This window comes from Micrasema longulum, unplaced genomic scaffold (assembly GCF_059751315.1).
Source record: "Micrasema longulum isolate JH-2025_06_02 unplaced genomic scaffold, ASM5975131v1 h1tg000779l, whole genome shotgun sequence".
Classification (NCBI taxonomy): Eukaryota; Metazoa; Arthropoda; class Insecta; order Trichoptera; family Brachycentridae; genus Micrasema; species Micrasema longulum.
Window position 1 is genome coordinate 189,782 of NW_028277972.1, and position 22,814 is coordinate 212,595.

A 22,814-nucleotide genomic window follows, 5' to 3' on the forward strand; every position below is an offset into this window, starting at 1 on the left:
AATTTAAAATAATTTTCTGAATCTATTTTATTATATTACCTACAGATACCCTTCTAAGGACTTCAAAATACATTATTATTCTAAATAAAAACACATGTAGCGTACTTAGCAGGTAATCAATCAAAATTCACATATTCACTGTAAGCAGCTATCAATTCATTAAGCTTAATAGGATTCGCAGTCTGACCTTTCTTCATACAAACGTATTCACTACAGCAATGATCTTTTTGCACACTACAACCATTGGCGTGTCCCTATAATTAGTTTATTTTGATAAATTGTCTATTATATGAGCTAGGACCATCCAAAAACCCTTCAAGCACCTAGTTTTATCTACCGTCTTCGGACGTGCGGAATACAAATATGATGACTATTTTTTTTTAAAAGGCTTTTTTTTTACACTCTCTTTAAAAATTTTTTTTTTCAGTTTTGGGGTGTAGAAAACGGAAATAAGAGTCCTCGATTTTGTCTACTTTATTTAGTTAGGCATAATCAGTCATTGTCTTTTTGGCACAGTGTAATGTTAATTTTTAACACTTTACTCTTTTTCACAGACTTAACAACGTTCCACTTTTGGAGGACTCTAATGTGAAAATATTCGGCTCTGGCCCCTCCAGCTACTTGTATGTCACTCCTCGTGACAGGAGATACTATACGGTGTACAGATGTGTAGCTACCAATAAGTGGGGGAGAGCAGAACATAACGTGGAACTGAGGCTGGCTACTATCCCCGGATCTGTACTTCAGGTATAGTTTACTCACACCTACAGTATAGTCTTTATAATCCGAACAATTTAAAACAGAGCTTATTCAGTTTGATGATTTTTCAAATTACTTTAATCAAAAAATAAAACAAACTTTCTACATATTTTTCATCGGTCTAACTTATAAATGGATTAATGTTGCATTATTTTATGTTATTAAATATCATTTTTTAGTTATTTTTTTCTTCATCCAAAATATATTTGAACTAGAATAACCACATGCGAATTACAAAATATTTGTAAATATTTTTTTCAGTCTAAACTTGAGAAAATCACTGCAACATCTATTACATACTCCCTGATCGGTCCGGGAGAGAACTTTGGCCTACCAATCAAGGCATATGTGGTGCAGTACAAAGATGAAAGGAATTACGATTGGAATCATGCCAAGAATAAAACGTGGAGTGTAGACTCTCCGTACATTATTGAGAATCTAGCGCCCATGTCTACTTACAACTTTCGGTTCGCGGCATTGAACGATGTTGGATTAGGTCCATTTGGGGCTCCACAAATTTACACTTTACCCAAAAGGTAATTAATGTCAAAATATTTTACATTTAAATCCTTAATAAGAATCATTATGTAGGTATCATAAAACATTTCAAATTGAATAAAGTATATGGCTCTAATGTTAACATTTTCTAAAGCTGTAAGATGATATTTATTTTGAAATGTTCAATGCCCTTTATTTTTTTAAATAACACTGAATAAATCATTCCATTTGTGTGTCATTCATTTATATTCTATGTTTTTTAATGTTCACGGTGTACTGATGAAGATGGCAGTAGTGAGAATGTTGTATTACTATTTCAATCCTATTTTTGTATGAATTAAGGTCATCCCCTGAACCTCCGAGACTCCTGCTGGGAACCGCAAGTGAGACAGGAGCAGTTCCTTCACCTTACGCTGACCACTTCGAGCTGAGATGGAAGATTCCTGCTGATAATGGGGAACCCATTGATGTTTATGAGCTCATTTACTGCCCGGTTAGCTCTTCGTTATGTTTTCCTATGCATCATAAGATTTCTTACTATCAGCTTATAGATATTAATTTTATACATAATCCACAAAAAGGTTTAAATATTTTATTTTTAGAAAAACCATAAGTTCAATGTAAAATAAAATCTAAGAATTTGTATCAAATGAATGTGTTTTTTTAAACATTTTTTTCTATTTTTAAACTCTACCAAAAAATTTGCTTTGCGTGAGTCATGGTAACTTCTTTTATTGCGTTATGATAATTTAAACTCAATACCTAATAAAAATCAAAATTTTAGTTTTTTAAATATTTTTTATTTATAAAGAAACCTTTTTTTAAGGTAAATGTGAATTATGTGGAGTCTTTTAAACATAGCAGAAATTGAGAGTGTTAGTGTTCTTATTTATGGTAATGCTTTGAAAACAGCTCAACTAAATTAGAAGTTACTAATAATTTTGGTATTGCATATTTTTTACTCTTTTTTGACAAATTTTTATTTTTATAGGTGCACAAAGTTAATGGCGAATGGACCGAGATATCCGAATCTCAATGCATGAAGGAAGAGATGAAGGCGTATGAGAACACGGCTTACGAAATGAACAACCTAGATGCTGACACATATTACCGCATTAGATTACGCGCCCACAACATCATCGGCTACTCATCACCCGGAGAAATGTACATGAAAACTGCCAGAGGTAAGTGGAATGAAGAGGAAGGAGACCAAGTCAAAAAAGCTGGATTTTACAATGTGTATTACAGTCACGACACCACAAGCGGGGTTGCGAATGCTAAACATTCCGCCCCTCTCATGCCTGTAGTCTTGTCTTTGTATTTATATCTGTGTTATGTCCGATAAACTTATTATTTACATTAATATTTTAGTTTTTGTGATGTGTCTCCATCATTTGTCTCGAAGTTGTGTGGAATATTTTTTGTTTTGTGTTCGTCGATCGTATGTTTGTGTTATTATTATTTTTGTACTTTGGTAATTGCATTTTTTATCATAAATAAATTTTGTTTTACTAAGTTTTTTTTTCTTCATCCCCCATTCGCTCTCACCACATGACATTTTCAAAAGGTAAAAAGAATAGTGAAATAAAAAAGAGGACTCTCTGTTTCTTTTAAAAACACTGATTTGCATGAAACAAATTCATTTAGGGACAAACGAGAGTAATAATCATCTCCAAATGTGGTTAAATAATAATTTTAACATTAATAGTTTAGGAATACTTTAAACAGTAGTTCTGGATTTAGACCTCGAGGGCTTGTAGATAGATTTTTATTATTAACAAAACTTTCACTTTTACATGCAGCATGACTTTAACTTTATTGTTGTGTTGGTTGTTTTTGTTGGGTGTGGGTTTTTATTTAATTTGATTTTATTTTACAGCTTCGTCTCCATAAATAAATTGATAAGTTTCCATTGCGCCTTTAATGCTGGGGATTTTAAATTTATATCTGCTTACAACACGCAAAGTTCTTTTCATTTCTTTTGTTCCCTAAAAAATTTTCCTATCCATAAAACTAATAATATTTCTTCAATTATAACTTCATAAATTCTTATTAATATTGACTATCAACTTAACTGTACCTATCTTATTTTATTTTATTATTTTGTGTATTATTATTTATATCAAATATATTTTTTATTCTTTTCGCTTTTTAGCAGTTTATTCTTACAAGATCGGTTTTGTTTGTTAAAATATTTCAAAATCATTACTCATTCATTGGAATTCAACCTCATATCATCATCCCATTTTAGAAATAACTATAGAATAATTGTATCAAAATGTATGGTTATTTTATTACCACATTTACTGCACTGCTATTGATTTATCAATCGGTTTCAACCAAAGTACTTTCCTTAAGCCAATTAGTGTATTATTCAGAAAAATACACTAGTTGGATGAAAAATTAATGACACATTTTTTATCGATCTGGACGTCACGCTAAATAATCCAATCACTTTCTCATTAAATTTAATTTAATTTATAACTTTAAAATAATTTAAAAGGAGAGGATTTAAGTACAGACAGTATTAGTTTTGTTAAATTTTCGTGTCACTATCGACTGAATTCAAGAAGAACTTTTGAATATTTGACACACTGACTAAAAGATTTCCATAAATTAGTCTATACTAGATAATTTTATAGTTATATATTATATTTATTTACTATACGTAAAACAAAATATAAAATATGTATATGCAGTATCCTTATTTATTGTATATTTAAATATGTAAATATTTTTGATGAAATATATATGGAGTTCTCCCCTATTCAGGTAATTACTATGGAAGTGCAACAAAAGCTACATCAACATCATCATTGGTGAAGGGAATATCACTAATCATCTCTATAAATCTCGCTAAAACCCTTTTTTACCTCCAATAATATTATTATGTGTGTTATTAGGCAATTATAAAATATCGACATACTTAAATATATACATATATTGTTTTTTAAAAAAAACTTCCAGGATACTTTATGCAAATATACTAACAAATGTCTTAGCTTTGTAATTACTACATATTGTATTACCTACAATAATAAATCAAAGCCAGTTAGTTTTTTCGGTGTCTTTCGGCACTAGAAATGATGTTTTATCCATATTAATTTATTATGTTTGTATATTTCATAAATGCGTTTTATAAAATAAAATACAATTTTTTTTAAAGATCACATTCAACATTAGCGGTCAATTTAATATTATGTAATACAATAATATTAGTTTTTAAACATGCTATTCAAACATATTTCATTCTAAAGATTTTACATAGTGTTCATATAAATCTATTGTTTAAGTAAATTATCAACGGATATTTGAAATTTGTAAATATTAGGGGTTATGGTGGTTTTAAATGATTTTTTGTAATGTATAATATAATTATGGCATCTGTAATTTTCAATCCCAAAACACCATAGATAAACATAAATGTGCAAGTATCATCATAAGATTTTTTCCATCTTTAAAACTGTAGAAAACAATTGATTTTATTGGTGATAGTTATTTTCACACGTGTAGATAATGTTTGCATTTTGCCTTTGGTGGCTGATCTTTCTCTTCTTTTTAAAATTTTGCTTTGTGTTTATTCCTTCACCCATATTGCTAACTATAGTTTGCAATATATAATTAACATTACAGCATATCACAAGTAAGCGATACTTAAACACTGAAGTGACACGAAGGGGAAGGTTTTTAAAATATAGATATTTTTTAGGGTGGCTTTCGAGTTTTTTCAAATCTGGCTTATTATGCCTATTTCACTATTTTTATTACTGCCTTAAAACAATTGACATAATTAAAGAAATAAAAATGTTTTATGATTTCTAAAACCAGTTATATAATTAAAAGTGATATAACTTATCAAGCATCAAATTTATATTTGAATAACATTTTTGTGCTATAATATTTTATGAGATACAAAGTTAACACCTTTTTTTTAAAGTACTTAATAATAAATATGTATGTTTATAAGGTTTACGTCTTAAAACAGTTCATAATTACCTATATGGACCAATAATATATTACATTCATATTAAATTACATTTTCGCCCATCAAATTTTATATTAAAATTTACACCATGAGATTTATCGATGTTTTGAATTGTACTAACATTTTTGGTGAACACCTTCTTCATAAAAGTCAACAAGTATTTACTTTAAAAAATACATTTATTAATGGAAAAAAAATTACCCGTTTCTACCCTTGCAAAATCTGATTTCAGTTTACTTGAAATTCATTTCGACTTCACGCAATACATCTCTACCCACATTCTTTTAATAACATTTTTATGCTAAAATAAGAATTTTATTGGTTTATTTTAAATAAATAAACTTTGTGAGATACCCTAACCGACTTTTCAAGAAATGATATTGTATACAGAAATGTGTACTTATATTTTACCAAGTATAATTGTTATTTAAAGAAACAAATTTATTACATTATATTCAGCAACATAAAGTTGAAAATGACAATAATAATGTTTGTGAATATGAAATAGGCCAGAACATCAACAACAAGCCGTCATTACTCAAAAATAATTTAGCTTATCGCCATTGCGCCGGCAATATCTGTCAAATAACATTGCGAATATTTGTTAAGGAGATTAATAAAACAACTTACCTTTTGATGGTGGATTTTTTTACATATTTTTTTATTGATAACAAAAAGGTAAAATGCCCAATTTTATTTTGACTTAAACATACTTGACTTAGGACTTAAATTAAAAATCCTTTCAAAAAAGAAAAACCACTTAACGGATATTGGCGGCGTAGTGACAATATGAAGGATTTACAACTGTGGATATTTATATTAAAAAGTGAAGATTTTCATTCATCGAGATTCATCGCATCATCAGAAGAAGAGCATTGGATTTAACTGTCCTCTAAATATAATATCATATCATTATGGTGGGTAACAGGAGGGACTGAATTTAAAATTATTACTAGACCAGTATCGAAATAGCTATGCCTAAGTGTGCTGATATTAAATATTGCATTGAACTTAAATTGACTTAATGTTATGTATATACATTTTCAGTAGTCAATAATGCACCTTACTTTAATATTTTACTTCATAAGTAATTTTGCATTAGAGTTTCAACATTTCGCCCAAAAAATACAGGATACTCTTTAGTGATATGGGCTTAGAGTGAATTTCACATAATATTATGTAGTTCCAATACCTATTAGTACTAAAGGAGTTTAGTCGTGTGATCGCATTTCTGATTAAAATTTAACATTTCAACATAATTATTGAGGAAATATCAAAGACATATAGTTAAATAGACACGTTACAAGCGCGTAAAAGATGGTATTTCAATTTGTATCCTTGCCTTTCTTTCAAATTGTTGAGGGCAATGCAATATTTGCCAAAACTGATATGCATTTTGTAAAGAAATAATGTGCCTATTTATTATATGTCAATGGGAAAGATCTACCTACTATTTTTTTTTAGAATACTGAAGGTAGTTAATGTAAATTTTATTAAAATAACCATTTTCATTTTATTCCTTTGTTCTCCAGTGTGCGTGTAATTAGATCCTAATACTTAAAATTGACAATAAGCATTTTGTGTGATTGTGGATTTCATCAGTAGGTATTACAATATATTATCTCTAAACTAAATGCTAGATTGATGAATGATTGTTACTCATTATAAATTATGCATAACTTATAACGAGTTCATCGATTATATTCGTGGCTGTCAGTGTGTTCTTATAGATATTAATAAAATTGTAAACTTCATGTCTTGAATAATATAATATACGCGTAAATTAATTTAATATATTTATTTACATTATTTAATGAATATGAAAGATGTTTTGTATCAAATACGGTCAAGTATATTTTAAACTGACTAAAATTCGTTTTTACATGAATAGGAATCTAAATGCTCTTGATAGCTCTTCATATTATCTACCGATACCGTTTCAAAATCCACCAATTTTCCATAATAGCTTGACCATCTTTGATATTTGTCAATTTTTATTAGTTTATCCAAATATGAAAATGGAATACAAACATTTTTTCGGTTTCTTATACCCGTAATATGTGGAGTAATTATATTACTATTGATGTAAAATCATTGTAAAAATATACGCTAGTTATGTTTGATAAATTTTCAAGCTTTATTGTAAATAATTGTTACATAATCTTAGATACATTTATTTTAAAATATTTAGTTTCTTGCACAAAAGTAGCAAATGTTTAAAAGAATTTCCATTTTCATCCACATTACATAGAATTTGTAGATCAAAATTGTACATTTAAAAACAAGTTCATTTTTTTTTGCTTATTCTATAACAATTCTTGTTGTCTAGTATTTCATAATAAACAAAGACAGAGTCTATTGCGAAATTTCTTTTCTCTACTTTATAGCATTTTGAAAAAGTCATTTTACATTAATACAGTACTTTTGAAACACATTTTGTGCACTTCAGATGTATGTATGTATCACTATTTACAATGGATATTTAAATAATATGTTTGTTTATATATTTGTTAATTTATGAATAAAGCCAATGGTTAAAACATAATTATTTTGTTTGTCTATATTCGGTTTTTTTAATGCAGAACCTATTGTTTACCTACTTTAATCGTATTTAAACCTGAGTAAACTTTTCTGCATTGTACCAGTTATCAAACAAAGCATAATTCCATGATTTGTATAAGTACTGCTTTGTAATATTTTGATTTAATTTATATCAACACCCACTTAGTGTTTAGCAGGGTAATAGGTAATTTGCAATTTTAGTGCATAGCTATTTCTTGTAAAATTTTAATTTATGAGCAAGATACGAAAAAAGATTGTTTATTTATCTTTTTTAAGATCATTGATTTTACATTATTATTAATTTATGGAAATTATATGCGACTGGAAACTTGACACAATGCCAGACCAATTTCCACCAATTCAAATACTTTTCTTGTGATTGTATTGCCTTTTAAATTTTTAAACTTGAATACAAATTTATAATTGGTTTAATATAAATTATTCACAGCAATAATTGACTGTGATATTTTTTCCCTTGCAACTAAAACATAAGGTAGCATTGGTAAAAGTAAAATATAATTTCTCAATCTACATAAATAGAAAAAAAACATTGCTTCAAAATTGCCTGTTTCCATGCCACACTATAACATAACTACTTCCCTGTTTCCCAAAAATTATAATGTGATAACAATGTTTTATGAGTGTTTATTTTTGCATTTTTAAAAAGATGTACGTAAATGTGTTGAACGAAGACAATACATAAACTAATCTAGTTGTGTTCACTAATGGCAAGGTCCTACATTTCCATTAAACACCCTCCATGCGTGAATATTCAAGGTAATATGACATAATAAGTACTTTATGTATAACATTAACTGCATGTTATGCATTCCAGTTAAGCTGGCTTTTAAATTAACATTTATTAGCACTATTAATCAACTTATTTTCAACTTTAACTCTTGTATAACTGTAGAAACCTTTCTGTATAAAATAACCAAACGCTGCCCTATTTTTATTTACTAAACAAACTCGGATAACTGTTCACGGTCAGTTTCTTTTACCGGAGTTAAAGGTACATAGCATGTTTGCTCACTATTAATAGAATATGAGCAAATTTTTATTTTTCAAAATAGATTTTTTTATCATGATTCTAGATCAATTTTTTGGTATGCTCCATCGAAATGAACCTAAATTAAATAGTATTTCACTATTCTGAATTATCTTTGTGTATTCATCATTGGAGTATTCTTATGTTTTTGTGAAACTTTTGTATTCCATGATGTTTTATATTTTATTACATTTTCTAAAATCTCATTTAGAGACCACAGCATTTAAATTTTTAATTTCGAAATAGATTATTGGTTCATCTTGCACGTTTATGTTTACAATTTTGTATAGTTAAATGTTTAGAAATTTCATCAGTTTATCTACCACACTTACTGAAAATGTCTTATTTAGTGAAGTTGTTTCACATACTCGTAGTGGTCATCTATATTGTTTAGCATGATATCATTTCCGAAATCGGAACATGGTGCGTATGTCTCCACACTTTATTTATGATGTTTTTTAGATTATTTAATTTAGAGCGGTGATGGTCTTTTGCCATATGGTGCAGGATTCGTTAATTATTTTTAAATGTTGTCAGTTTTAAAACATTGCTGCTTCATTATTATAATATTCCTCGACATTTACAATGTCAAATACTTGAATTATTTTCATAAAATCTACCAAATTGATCAGACTGAAAATAATCAAATTCATCTCATTTCACATTCACGTACATTTAAATTCTACAAGCACCTAACCTTCACATTTCAATTAAGTCATCAACATTCCAGCATCTGCACAAACCGCTATTGTTACTAACCACTGATCAAATGCAATTTTCCGCACACCTGTCATAATTTTTAATTGCGTCCTCTAAAACTTCACCTTTGCCTGCCAACATTTTTCACTTAATTAATAAGCAAAACATTGAAACCAGTTTAATAAAATGTTTACCTGCTAGGTTGAAATAAATTGCTAAGCAAGTAGTGAATGTGCCAGTAAACTTTGAGCATATCCTTAATTTAATCAATTCCCAATAAGCAATTACATTACCCATAATCACGATTGTAAATATATTTTCTTTCTCGATTAAAGATAATTTTGATGAAAATAATATACATTTCTCGATATTTTCAAGGTTTGGATACAACTGTTCACCGTCACGAAGGACCTGCATTGTCAAGTGCGGCTATTATTGGAATAGTAATTGCCGGAGTACTCCTCATGCTGCTGGTTGTGGACTTGATGCTCTGCTGCATCAGACGTCAGGGAGTCATTGCCACTATCTGCCACAGGAAATCCAAACAACACGAAGAAGATGAAGCCAAGTTAGGAAGGTAAGCTTAGAACAATACATTTTTCAATTTGAGTAACAAATTTAAAGGGTCTCATGACAAAAATCCAAGATTTCATAGTATTTTATAAAATCAGTAATTTATTAACATAACAATTACATACAATATTAGTGAAAAAAGTCATTAATATTTTAGCCATGCGGCCCTTTATTTCGTTTTATTTGGTAGTTTTGAATTATTTCCTCATTGTACAAATAATAACTTTTTGCACCAGAAAAAATAGTTTCTTTACCTTAAATAAAAGCTTCTCACTTACATCAATATGTACCTATTTAATATTAAATTTAATTCTTGTATGACAATTTAGAATGTGATAAATAACTTTTTACATTTGAATTACTATTCCTTCCACCAACTGTTCTGTATTTTTTAACTAATACGAGTATTGTAAAGAAAATAACACATTTTATAATAATAACAAACTAACGAATATAAGTATAAAAAAACTAGGTACCACATTAATTTACAAAATTCTAGTTGTTTCCTTTAGTTTTTACTTCTCCGTGTGATGACTTGTGTGTTTCCATGTTTTCGATGTTAGATATTTAATTTCCTAGTGTCCGAGTTTATGTGGAAGCATTTTGAATGTTTATCATTCATTAATCATTAGACTAAAATCATTGAACTTCAATCTGATCATTTTTACCAAACATCCTTAGAGCATGTTTTCCTGTAGAGTTAGGACATAACTTCTTAAAGTTTTTTTAGCACCATTCCTTCCACTGACACACAAAGTGCAATAATATACAACCATACATACATTTTCTTATAATTTCAGTGTCTAAGTAAAATTTTCAATAATAAATTATCCTGCAGACGAAGCAAGTTGTAGTGTACAAATTTGTTTTCTCTTCTACCAATACGAAGAGTTTTCTACAACCCAAAGTCATTATCACTAACAGCATATTTCATTTTCCAAGCAAACCCTTAATACGTGTAATTTATTATTACTTACATTGAGTTGAAAAACCAAGTTATTAGTTATTAAGTTCTTATTACTGCATTAAAAATCATTTTAAAATACTAAAAGTGGAATAGTGAAACAAATTATTTTTAAACAATGTAGTTCCCAAAATGTTTATTTTTCTTCAATTATTAATGTAATTTATTAATAGCTTTCCTTTCTTAATAAGTTATATTCAGACTTTAAATTTATGAACAATTAAAGTTAATTTAAAAAATAGAAAATATATGGCTATTCAATGTTATTTTTATAATAATTAATAAAAAACTATATGATTTTATTCTTCGGCAAGTTACTTCAAACGATTTCACTTTTTATTGGTTCTAGTTCAAAGAATCGATCACAATATCACTTAAACCAACTTAAATATACACTATATGTTTTATAAACAAAGCCATATAACAAAAACAACAGTTGACACGTTGAGACTGTTTTTGCCATACAAAATACTTATTTTATTATTAACACAATGGCAATTTTTAATTTTTTTTTGGATGAGGAAATTCAGAGATATAAAAAAAAAATAATTGTTAATGAACTATCAAAATAAGCCAAAAAAATATTATTTTGTATCGTATTATCATCTCTATAATTTTTTAGTTAAGTTAAAATTTTGTAATTACTCCGCTCATGAAGTCACTAGTTGTCGTCAGTGAGTTGTCCTGACATTTAAAAAGAGAACCCCGTATGTATGAAAACACGCTAAACATGGCTTAATTGAAATCTAAAATATGTCAAAACACATTGTTGATTGGCTATTCGAAACAGATGTTCATTAGAACTTATGACGTTCAATTTTTGAGAAACTTTGCCATACAATTAAATGCTTTAACTTTTATCGCGTAAGAAAACATTTTTCATATCCAATTTCCTGTGGCTTTTTTACTACTATTTGCCTACTTTTTATATTATTAGAAAAATGAGTATGGAAGAACTCTTTAGTAAAAAATTTTTTAACATAAAATCGACGGTATAAGTAATCCTATTCCAAACTGTTAAAAACGCATATTAAAACATATTATATATTTATTTTTTTAATTTTACATGAGGGGCTCATTAAATTTATATTCCTTATAAATTTCAAATTGTAATTTTTTTTACATATTAAATTTAATTGAACTGAGGCCAAACGATTATGTATCTTCAGAAAAAGTGGCCAAAAGTGAATATCTACATTTTTTTGTAAGACTTTTTTGGCCTTCGGTCAATGTAATTTCCCATTTTAGAAAAAAATATGTGGCGAAATAAAACCTTGAAACTTTAAAAAAAAAATTTTGGGTGTATCGATCATACCCAGCAAATCGGTACTTGTGGAATTTTATTTTTCTTGTGTTTTACAATATTTAAAACCTAAGTGCATTAGATGTAGTACAAATGTATCAAAGTGTCGACATAAAACTGTTAATAATTTCGGTTATATCGATTAATTTTTTGTCAAGATTAGTTATATTAAATAACAGTTGAATGAAAAAATTACATTCAGTATTTTGAGTATGTGGACAAGTATTTGATTTAATCATCGGAGGATTTTATCAGAATAGGGTCTATCCTTAACATTTTGTATATTGAGAAGATAATTTTGAAGGACATAAATGTTTGTCTCAGTCTGTACGGCTGGCGCTTCCCGCTCCCTTATTGCAGTAACAAGGCGCCCCCTGCACCCCCCTCGCCCGCCCCCCTGCCGCCACCCGTCAAGCTGGCCACCACACCAACGTAAGGCCCTACTCCGCCGTGCTGATACAAAACGATTTCACAATTCCATCTCAGTTTACCAAACAGCAAAACGGAAATATTTGTCACATTCAGTTTAGCCTATCAAAAAGACGAGGGATCTTATTGTACGTCAATTGATGAGTTTGCGCAGCAAAATAATTCATTGTTTTTATAACCGATTAGATTTGGTGATAGTGATAAGTCGTGAGGACTTGTCAGGGAGAGGTAACATTATACATGAAAGATATAGTTAAACCAATAAAAGGTATCAATGAAAGCAGGACACCAAATGCCGAACACTCTTTCAGTGGATCGGAAGGCCTGTTGGCAAACAACAACATTCCCCTTCTCCTGGCGGTTTTCCTGTGGTATCCTTGTCATTAAAGCTAATGCAGAGAAGCTCCTAAAATAGGCCACAACCGGAACGCCCCACCTCGCATATTATAAACATAACAACTTTATAAAGTTTTTCTTTGATATAAATTTAAAAGTACATTATTTTTTCAAATATGCCTGCCCGTCTATCTTCGTGACAATGTCTCGGAATAATGTTTTGTCCTACAAATTGCTTTTACACATGGACAATGGTCGAGTCCTGGCACAAAACAATATCGTATTGATCACGTGTAAACGACCTTTGACATTACCGATTTGATAGTTGCAATTAATCTATTTTTAAAATAGTGTAATTATTTTATAAAAATTATTGGATATTATTCCAAACTACAAAACTGTCTATCATAAAAATTATCAAATGTTTTGGTGCACAAACTTATTGATTATTGACCAACAATAGTTTTAAAATAAATAAATTGATTGAAAGTTAAATTACAAAGATTACTTTCAAAGTAAACATATGTGTAGGATTCATAAAAATCCAGTAAATTTACTAAATAAAGCAGTAAAAAAAATGTTGAAAAATGAGTTAAAATGTGTTTCTTTTAAATAATATTTTAAACTTTAATCTTTTAAAAAAAACATTTGAAATCATTAATTTTCTCATATTGCCTATGAGAGAATAAAGTAAAATTTTAACACAATGCAAAATATAGAAGTAAAGAGATTAATTATTGTTAATTACTCCTTACATTATATAACTTTTCACTGCAATATATCAAATTCATCCTGTTTTGCTCTGGTACAAGTGAAATGTTATTGATATTCAATAGTCTATCAGCATCACGGTGGTTATTTCTGTAATGATGTCTGCTGTATCACAAAATCAAATATTATTATTTTTTAAATCATTAGTTTGATGCATGCGTTTAAGTTTGAGCTTTATCGTTTTACGTGAATCCATTTTTACTTTTTATTTTGAGTTCTCTACCTCACAAAACTATATTACGTTTTTTACCAAACAAAATATCTATTAAATTTATTACAAATGTCTCATCATATCCTCATCCTTTTCTCTGGCCTTATTAAAGTTTTAGTTCCGACTGCTTGATTGGGAAAATACTTAGTATCTTATTTAAATGATATTATTATGTGTGCAATGCTCAATCAATTCAAAGCAGTTCTCAATATTTATATATTTATTAATATATACGCCCAGTGACAAAATACAAATACAAATTTACAATGACAAAATACAGTACATACAAAAAAATTGATATATTATACATATTTTTTTGTCAAGTAAAGTACAAGAATATATACAAACCCATTGCTATATCATTAAGGAACAGAGTAAACAAAACAAGACTACGTGTTTATGGAAGGTGAAGACAGATAGCTATATATAGTTGATAAATGTTATTAAATATTTGTAAATAACCACTTACCGACTTTTCTATGTCTACCGGTTTCGAGACGTATCCGTCTCTCTGCCAGGACACCAATCAAACCAACATGTATACCAACATGCAAAAACCACTATACACCTTCACCATAGTTGTTGCACAAAAATATAAAACCAACACGATATGCATTTTAATAAGCACATGCACTGTGATTAGAACAAAATTTGGAGTGACAAAAGATGGAGGAAGGGGGTAAGCTTAATAGGTTTAATAGGGTGACCATTAAAGTGGAACATCGTATAAAGGACTATATTGGAAGTTTGTTTGATTATTGATCAAAGGAACATTATTTTCTAAAGGTTTCCTAATGTGAAATATCTCCATATTATTTACTTTTAACCCTTTATTATTTGTATGTAAGATTTTAACTCCTGTATTTTTATTAAAGTCGAGGTTTAACTTGATTAGGTGATTTGCGAATTCAGAGAAATTATTATTGTGAAGACACCTTATACCTATGTTCTTTAACACGAATATCAAAATTTCAAACAAATGAAAATTTTTATAATTTAATCAGTGCATGTTTGTCCTAATCAGTGCATATGCTTATTAAAATACATGTCGTGTTGGTTTTATATTTTTGTGCAACAACTATGGTGAAGGTGTGTGGTGGGTTTTGCATGTTGGTTTGATTGGTGTCCTGACGAAGAGACGGGTACGTCTCGAAACCGGTAGACATAGAAAAGTCGGTAAGTGGTTATATACAAATATTTAATAACATTTATTAAAATGTTTGACCACAAAGTTAATGCTTTAAATATTACTAATATATATGGTTGAATTTGTTTCCGTGATCGCATGAAAGAAGACAGTTTGTTATCAAAGAAATCATAGTTTTTAAGTATGAAGAAGTAAATTTTGTCTTGGGTTTCTTGTTGGGATATTTAATTTTACAGAGCTTTTCATTTCGAGAAACGAATGACATTAAAGGATTTTTACAAATATAAATTTCCCTTCATTTCAGGCATCAGATGATTAAATTTTACAACATCTGGCTAGCCTGGAACTAAACTGATCTATGTTTGTAACATTTTTGGCAAAATTGAGTACAATAGTACTTCAATAGTAGTTCAATAGAACTATAAAAAATTAAATCTATCCGAGCAAAAGTGGTCTATAATATGTTATTTCACACCCATTTGGGTTTCTAGTATTTCTTCATACTTTTGTATCAGTTTAAAATTTATATGTTTTTTTTTTCATTTTATGCAATTCTAGCGTGGTCTATGTAACAAGTTTTTCTTTTATATAATATTTTTTGGCACTTATTGTTTCAGTATCAAATCTTTTTGAATGTTGAGTGTTAGGTTAAATACTAAGAATATAAAAGATTAACTTAACATAAATGAATAAGTGCACACTGAATTTAAACATATTTCATCTGTTTTCTCGCATTTTTGATTTTGTAACATAGAACCGTTATGTTCCAGGCTAGCTACATGTTATTTCCATTGCTAAAATTACCCTTCAAAATCGTACAAATAAAATCAACGCAACATTATTCTATGCATCACCCCATCATAATGATTTTATTAGCAATGCATCCATTTTATTTTAATATTTCATTGTAGGTAGTACATATATTTCATTGTATCCATAACAGAGGTTATTGTTTTCGCACATTACATTCAATTCATATCACATGTTCATATTACAATATTCATATGTCATTCAGATTGTTAATGTGAGAATGTTACAGTCACAAGTTGGACAGCAAATTATTTATTAATTGATTAGAAAAGCGATTTTTTCAAGAAATTAGTTTGTGATGCATTTAAGATATTTCCAATAAAAAATACTTATCGACAGTTTTCTATCAACTTTCATAGAATATAAACATCTGCAGTTATCCGCAGACCATAAAAAACTAAACGTAAATGCTAAAAACTTTTTTGCTCCGTGTTCAAGCAATTGAAGAATACTGTTCTGTGTGTATAATAGAACCAGAACCCTGGAAAAGTGTTTTCAACTCGATGGCTACTCTCAGGTAAAAATTTTGAAAAGGGAAATCAAATGGGGATAAGTTCGCCATGTAGTGTAGTGGTTAGCGCGTTTGTCTATCGCGCTTGAGGTCCCGAGTTCGATTCCTGGGTGGATGTGAAAACAATATTTTAAAGGTGGTGTTTTTACTTTTCCCAGACTGGCACCTGGGCTGCTATTCCAAACGCTCTCGTGGTCGTATTATCTCGTGTATTTACATACAAAATGCACGAGAAAAACTGTTTTCTCGTGCCATGAGTGGTTCAGAATAGCACCCCTGAAGGGTACCTTAATGAAACAGATGATCAAGATAAACTGACTTTGATGTTTTAATGCAGTGCCTTATGCACTATCGGGTCTGAATAAGGGGTATGATGATGAATGCTATGAAAATGTGGAAACACCTTAGAAATTTCAATTATTTTCTAAAACCGTATTACAAATTAAAACACTATCTTTAAATAAACTAACTTTTCATAGAAAAAAAGTTACATCTACATAATAATATTTATATACCCTTGTACAGATTACAATAGTAGGTACATTACGTAATAAAATATTACAAATTAATCCACTTCCTCAAACAGCCCTTATACATTGTGTTTTTGTACTTTGAGACATACTTTGACACTATGTTCCCTATGTTATATGCTTGCCCTACTTGCTGATGTCCCGACACACCCAATAGTTACCTAGCTACCACGCCAATGTAAGAAAACTAACACATTTCACATTTCTTCCTTTCCATTGCACGGCACTAACCTTCTAGAGTATGCATAATTTCCCACTTTGGTTGCTATCTTTTCAAGAATGTATTTCACACTGCAATAGAAAGTTCTGAAGAGTCAAATGTAAAATCCTATGTAAAAATGACAGATTACTGTTGTTATCTTGGACTTTTGAAGAATCAATTTATATAAAATTTGTTTGTTTGTGTTTAAGAAAGACTTATAGGAACTGATTTCCATGCGAATCATTTCTACCTGGGACTTATTTGTTTAGCTTACCAATAGATGTATGTCACTATTAGCCAAGTGGTGGATTTTTGATAAATTTTCAAAAATAAAATGGACTTGATGTTAATTACTTATATTTACATATAAGTTATTAATTTAAAAATACTGGGTACACTTCCACTTATTTATTTTGACCAATTTAGTGCTTTCACCCTCTAAATGGAAGTGTACCAAGTATTTTTAAATTAATAACTTACATGTAAATATAAGTAATTACATCACTACAATGGAATTCCATCAAGAATTGTCAATAAATAATTTAAATAAAATAAAATGGACTTGTTTTAAATGTACAATAATGTATAATCAAACAGATACATTACAAGCGAAGTTGACTTCATTTCCTTCATTCTATAATGGACTTTTGTTGTAATCAGACAATGAATAATGCTGCCGTGTGTGATGATAAAATAATTTATTTAGGTACACTCTGTGAGAAAAACAGTACAGATGTATCCATAGAATTAAGAATAGTCCAGGAACCGCATACGCACATCAAGCAGAAGGCGACTCAACTACTCATAAATGAGTAGGTTTACGTTTTGACCCATTAGTTTCTTTGTAGACGTCGCTCAGTACACAACTCCTGATTCGAATTTAACCATGCCGTGTTGTGTCCTTTTAAAGTGTAGAAATACTGCTTGGATCATAAAGAAACAGGATGCAATCACATTTCATGTGTAATTATCAAATGAATGTGTTTGTCACTAATGCATTACATAAAAATTGAATTATTTTGCATCTGTCAGATTGTCGAAGAAACAAAATGAAAATTTCGTTAGTGTTGCCAGGGTAAAAAATTTTACCCTACTTCGCTCATATAATAAGAGAAATAATGAAAATTGAACCTCGGATTCAACAACGTCGTGGTGGACATTTGGCCGACATTACCTTTAAAACATAAAATATTATTTAACATGATATAAAAATATCCGTTTTATGTCAAATAAAATTTGTTTTATATTTTATGTTCAAAGTTCATTAATTCAATTACTCTTATTAAATGACCCCTTACTTATCTACTCTGTTGTGTCAATCAATGTTTCCGAGTGCACAATAAAATTTTAGAAAAATTAACAAATTGGTTTTTTTTACCTTACATTTGTGTTATGGTTATATTCTTCGCGATCTGGCAATATTAATTGGTGACTTTAAGTATGCGCGCGGCGAAAGTGTGTGTGAGTGGGGGAATTATTGGACACAGTCCGATGTATTCAAATATGATTCTACGCTTCTTCTGGACTATTCTTAATTCTATTGTGTGTATTGTTTCATTTGTAAATACAATTGTATTCATTGAATATGAGGGGGCTAAAAGCAAAAACATCACAGTGATCATCTGCTGTTTTGGGGATCATTTGTTGTTAATGAGAAATACATTGTTAATTCAATTATATATGTATTCTTGTGAAGTATTAAATACATAAGTTGAAAACGAATAGTCGTTTCACCACTGGTGATGCCACACACGAGTTACACATTGAACTTAAAAGAAATAGTCTTTTCACTAGCGGTTTTCCCAAAAACAGTGATGCAGTGGCATTTTTGCTTTTACCCCTTTCATAAACAGAAATTAGTTATATTTTTCTCAATTTTACACAAATAATAACAATGAGAGTTATCAGCTTGTATCGTATTTATATTAACGAGTTTCACAGAAATAAAAAATAAACTAAGGAAATATGTACATATATCTTTTTTGTCTATCGTGATTTGCTAACTCTTTTTTTTTTCAAATTGTTTAGAGCAACACAATATTTACTAAATCAAAGATGTAGTTGGGTACAGGAATAATGTGTATATTTATTATAAGTCAGTTTGTAACTATGAAGAGTTCGATTTTGCACAAATCGTTTCTGTCTGAATGAACTTTGATCAACAATAAAGAGGATGAAGGAAAATAACAGATATTATAAATATGAATATTTAGGATTATAATTATATTTACCTTTGATCAAATCTAAATGAAGGTGGGCTGATTAGCCCACCTGAATTTATGTGGCAATCATTAGTATCTTTGTGCTTACTTTTTATTGTTGTATAATTCAAACATATCACGTTAGTTTAGTCCTAACAAAATTGCATGGTAATTATGTATTTTGGACAAAGCTTGTATTTGGAATGTAGTACTGTGATCTAGTTACCTAATTTCATTATGCGAGTTAACTTGTTCTGCACTATTTGTATTTGTACCTATAAGTATTACTAATGATAATAAGTTGTAAAACTATTTTGTTTTTATTTTTTTATTTATTTCTTAAAATCAGTTTTACACATCAAATTCGATGCTTGCATTTTGTCTTATAAATGGTTTAAAAATCCATAGCTCCAGTAAATTTTCACATCAATAAAATCATAATGTCACCGTCTGCTTTTGATGTTTTTTGTCATATTTGCGCATTGTTTCTCCTGTAAATTTAATTTTTGTTTTTTTATGTTATATAGAGATGAAAAGGAACCCTTAAAGGATAGTAACGACCGTGCAATCATCGATGGATCCATGATGCGGAATACTTCAGTTGAATTTGATGGACGAAGAGCACATGCCAAAACTGGAGATATTATTGGCAAAAATTCAGCAGTGTAAAATATGTACGTAATCACACTGAGCCACGAAATCGCAGTGAACCTCGTGTTATAAAAATGAAGTCGGTGATAATGACAGATGCTAGACTTATCAGTATTTATAACTCAAACTCATTTATCACTCTGCTTAAAAGAATAAAAGTGTTTCCTGAAACACAACCACACCTTTCTCTGGCTGACGTAAAATACTTGATATCGCTAATTCATTCCATAACACAACATATATGATAATATTTTCTGCCCTTAACTAACTTGTAAATACCAAATATTTGGGGCATGACAGCTCTTTTCTCAGAAAGTCTCTCTTTTTTATATAAAAATATATTTATTAATATTAAGATTTAATTATAAAATATTTATCAATAATTTGATCAAAGTATTTGTGATTTATCCTTGATTCAGTCGCTTTCTTTGTCTTATAAATGTTAAAATATAACATTACCTTTAGTATTTAACACACCTTCTCTTAATGTATGGTATCAAATATATTATAAAAATATTTATTTGGTTAAGGATTTGTATCCTTTTCACCAAAAACCTTTTAGAAGTAATTATGGGAGAAAAAAATATAAATTAGTGTTATATTGTGTGCTTATCAATATGTTATTATGCCATAATGTTACTTTACTATGAAACTAATGCATATACTTTTTAAAACGTATTTATTAGTTGTATATTATTTTTATGTCCATGACTATTATTTATAATGGAAATCAATATAATATTTGGTTACTTAAAACAAACTTAAGATTAAATTGCGGACCAACCAAATAAAGTTGTTAATTAACTTGTAACACTGAATTAACCAAATATTATTTTAATTTCTAATCAATAATCTCATTTCAAATTTACATGTTCACCATTTAAAAAAAACAACTAACTTTAATGTAATTTTTGTCACATTCTGCCTCGCGATGACAAATTAATTCTTAAGTATTTCTTGAAATTTATGAGAAAACATCCTCATGGATTTAAGGAAAATAATCAATAATAAAATATATTACCACTGTCTTAAAATCATATTTTATTGTGAATATATTAAGTGGTTGAAATATTTAGAACCAATTTTCTGTTAGTTATTTAATGTGCGTAAGTAACATAAGTACATTATTATTATTAAACAAATGTAACATTAATGTTTAGCTTGACTGAAAAGGCAGATGATAGCAAAGCTTTTGTTTTAGAAATTAATAGCTATTTCTACTCTTTATATGTGCAACAATTTTAATGGGAAAAATCATTCTAAAAAAAAAAACACAAAATCAATGTAGTTTTTGTTATGTTCATTTTATCTCATAACTAAACCAATTACAAAAAAATGTATTTAATAGATATTTAATTGTAATACACCTTGTTTATGGCATCTAATTATCAAAGACAACTACCGTATGTATAATAACATATATTTATAAATTATGAAATACAATCTATGAACATCAAAGGTTAATTAATGAAAACTGACAAAACTTCAGCAGCAGTTTACGTAATATAAAGTTAGTATATTTTTATGAAAAATGAAATAGGCAAGTTGCTTAGTACGTAAATATATATTTTCCATCTAACTCAAATTATTTTTAAAAATTGACAAAGCTACCAGTTTTTTTAAAACTATAATGTAAAGATTCCTAATTTTGTCATTTAATTGACTTTTGGCTAACAAAATTTCATATAATGCATTTACATAAGTGCCAGATAATAAATTTAATGAATGTACGCATTAAAAATATAACATTAAATTAATTTTATTGTTAGTATTATTTTAACTTGCAGAAAGAAACATTTGTTACAAAATCGTATACCATAGTTTTGTTTCTTAAGGCATACAAATTAATAGATAATTATGAATAGTCCATAGTAAATTACAGAATACACAGGAACCTCATTTTTTACACAGTGGATAAGTTCCACGCAGTACGGAGTAAAAAATATGCTAAAATAGTTCAACGGTTGATAGGTTTCCTTGCATCAAAATTAATTGGGGATTTCATAAAAATTTTCATTTTATTCAAAAATATAATATGACAATAAAATAATTTAAAAATTGTACCAAAGATTATTCACTTAAACGATCAGGCAGTAGACATTCCCGTTTACGCATATTTGGTACGACATCACTTTCATCGCTTGCGATATCCAGGCCTGTGTAATATTCCCATCCAAATCTCTCTTAACTTTTGTACTGAAAAACCGTAAAAAAGGAGGCTTCGGGGAAGAGTTAAAAATTTCCTGTTAAATTAATGATCTAGGTTACAATTTATTATTTTGAAATAATGCCATAATAAGTACGTAATATTTCATAATATTATATGTACATGATACTAAAAATACAATTTAATATGTGCATTAGTGCAATAAAAATTAATTGGTATAAATTCATTATAAAAACTATTCAGAATTTAACATTTTTGAAATTTGTCATTGGAATGAAATATTTTTTTATTATTAACAATATGTGAGGATGGTTACCCTACTATCGAATAATTAGTTTTATTTCTTTGTTTTCAATTATTATTAGTCAATTAATTACTATAAAAGTGTTGAAATACTTTTGCATTTAAACAAAACAGTGTTTAATATATTTTTCAAAAAAGGGGGATTCTCTTAAAA

General features: G+C 28.7%; 1 protein-coding gene across 1 annotated transcript in view; it reads left to right on the plus strand.

Moving 5' to 3' along the window:
- Fas2 (neural cell adhesion molecule fasciclin 2) overlaps positions 1–20,373 on the plus strand; it is a 29,525-nt gene extending 9,152 nt beyond the window's left edge. The window contains exons 10-15 of the mRNA XM_088230554.1: positions 555–747; positions 1,021–1,295; positions 1,600–1,750; positions 2,249–2,441; positions 9,930–10,128; positions 20,067–20,373. Coding sequence (XP_088086680.1) covers positions 555–747; positions 1,021–1,295; positions 1,600–1,750; positions 2,249–2,441; positions 9,930–10,128; positions 20,067–20,208 — 1,153 coding nt within the window. The 3' untranslated portion in view covers positions 20,209–20,373. The remainder of the gene's footprint in view (positions 1–554; positions 748–1,020; positions 1,296–1,599; positions 1,751–2,248; positions 2,442–9,929; positions 10,129–20,066) is intronic.
- The last annotated feature ends 2,441 nt before the right edge of the window (positions 20,374–22,814 follow it).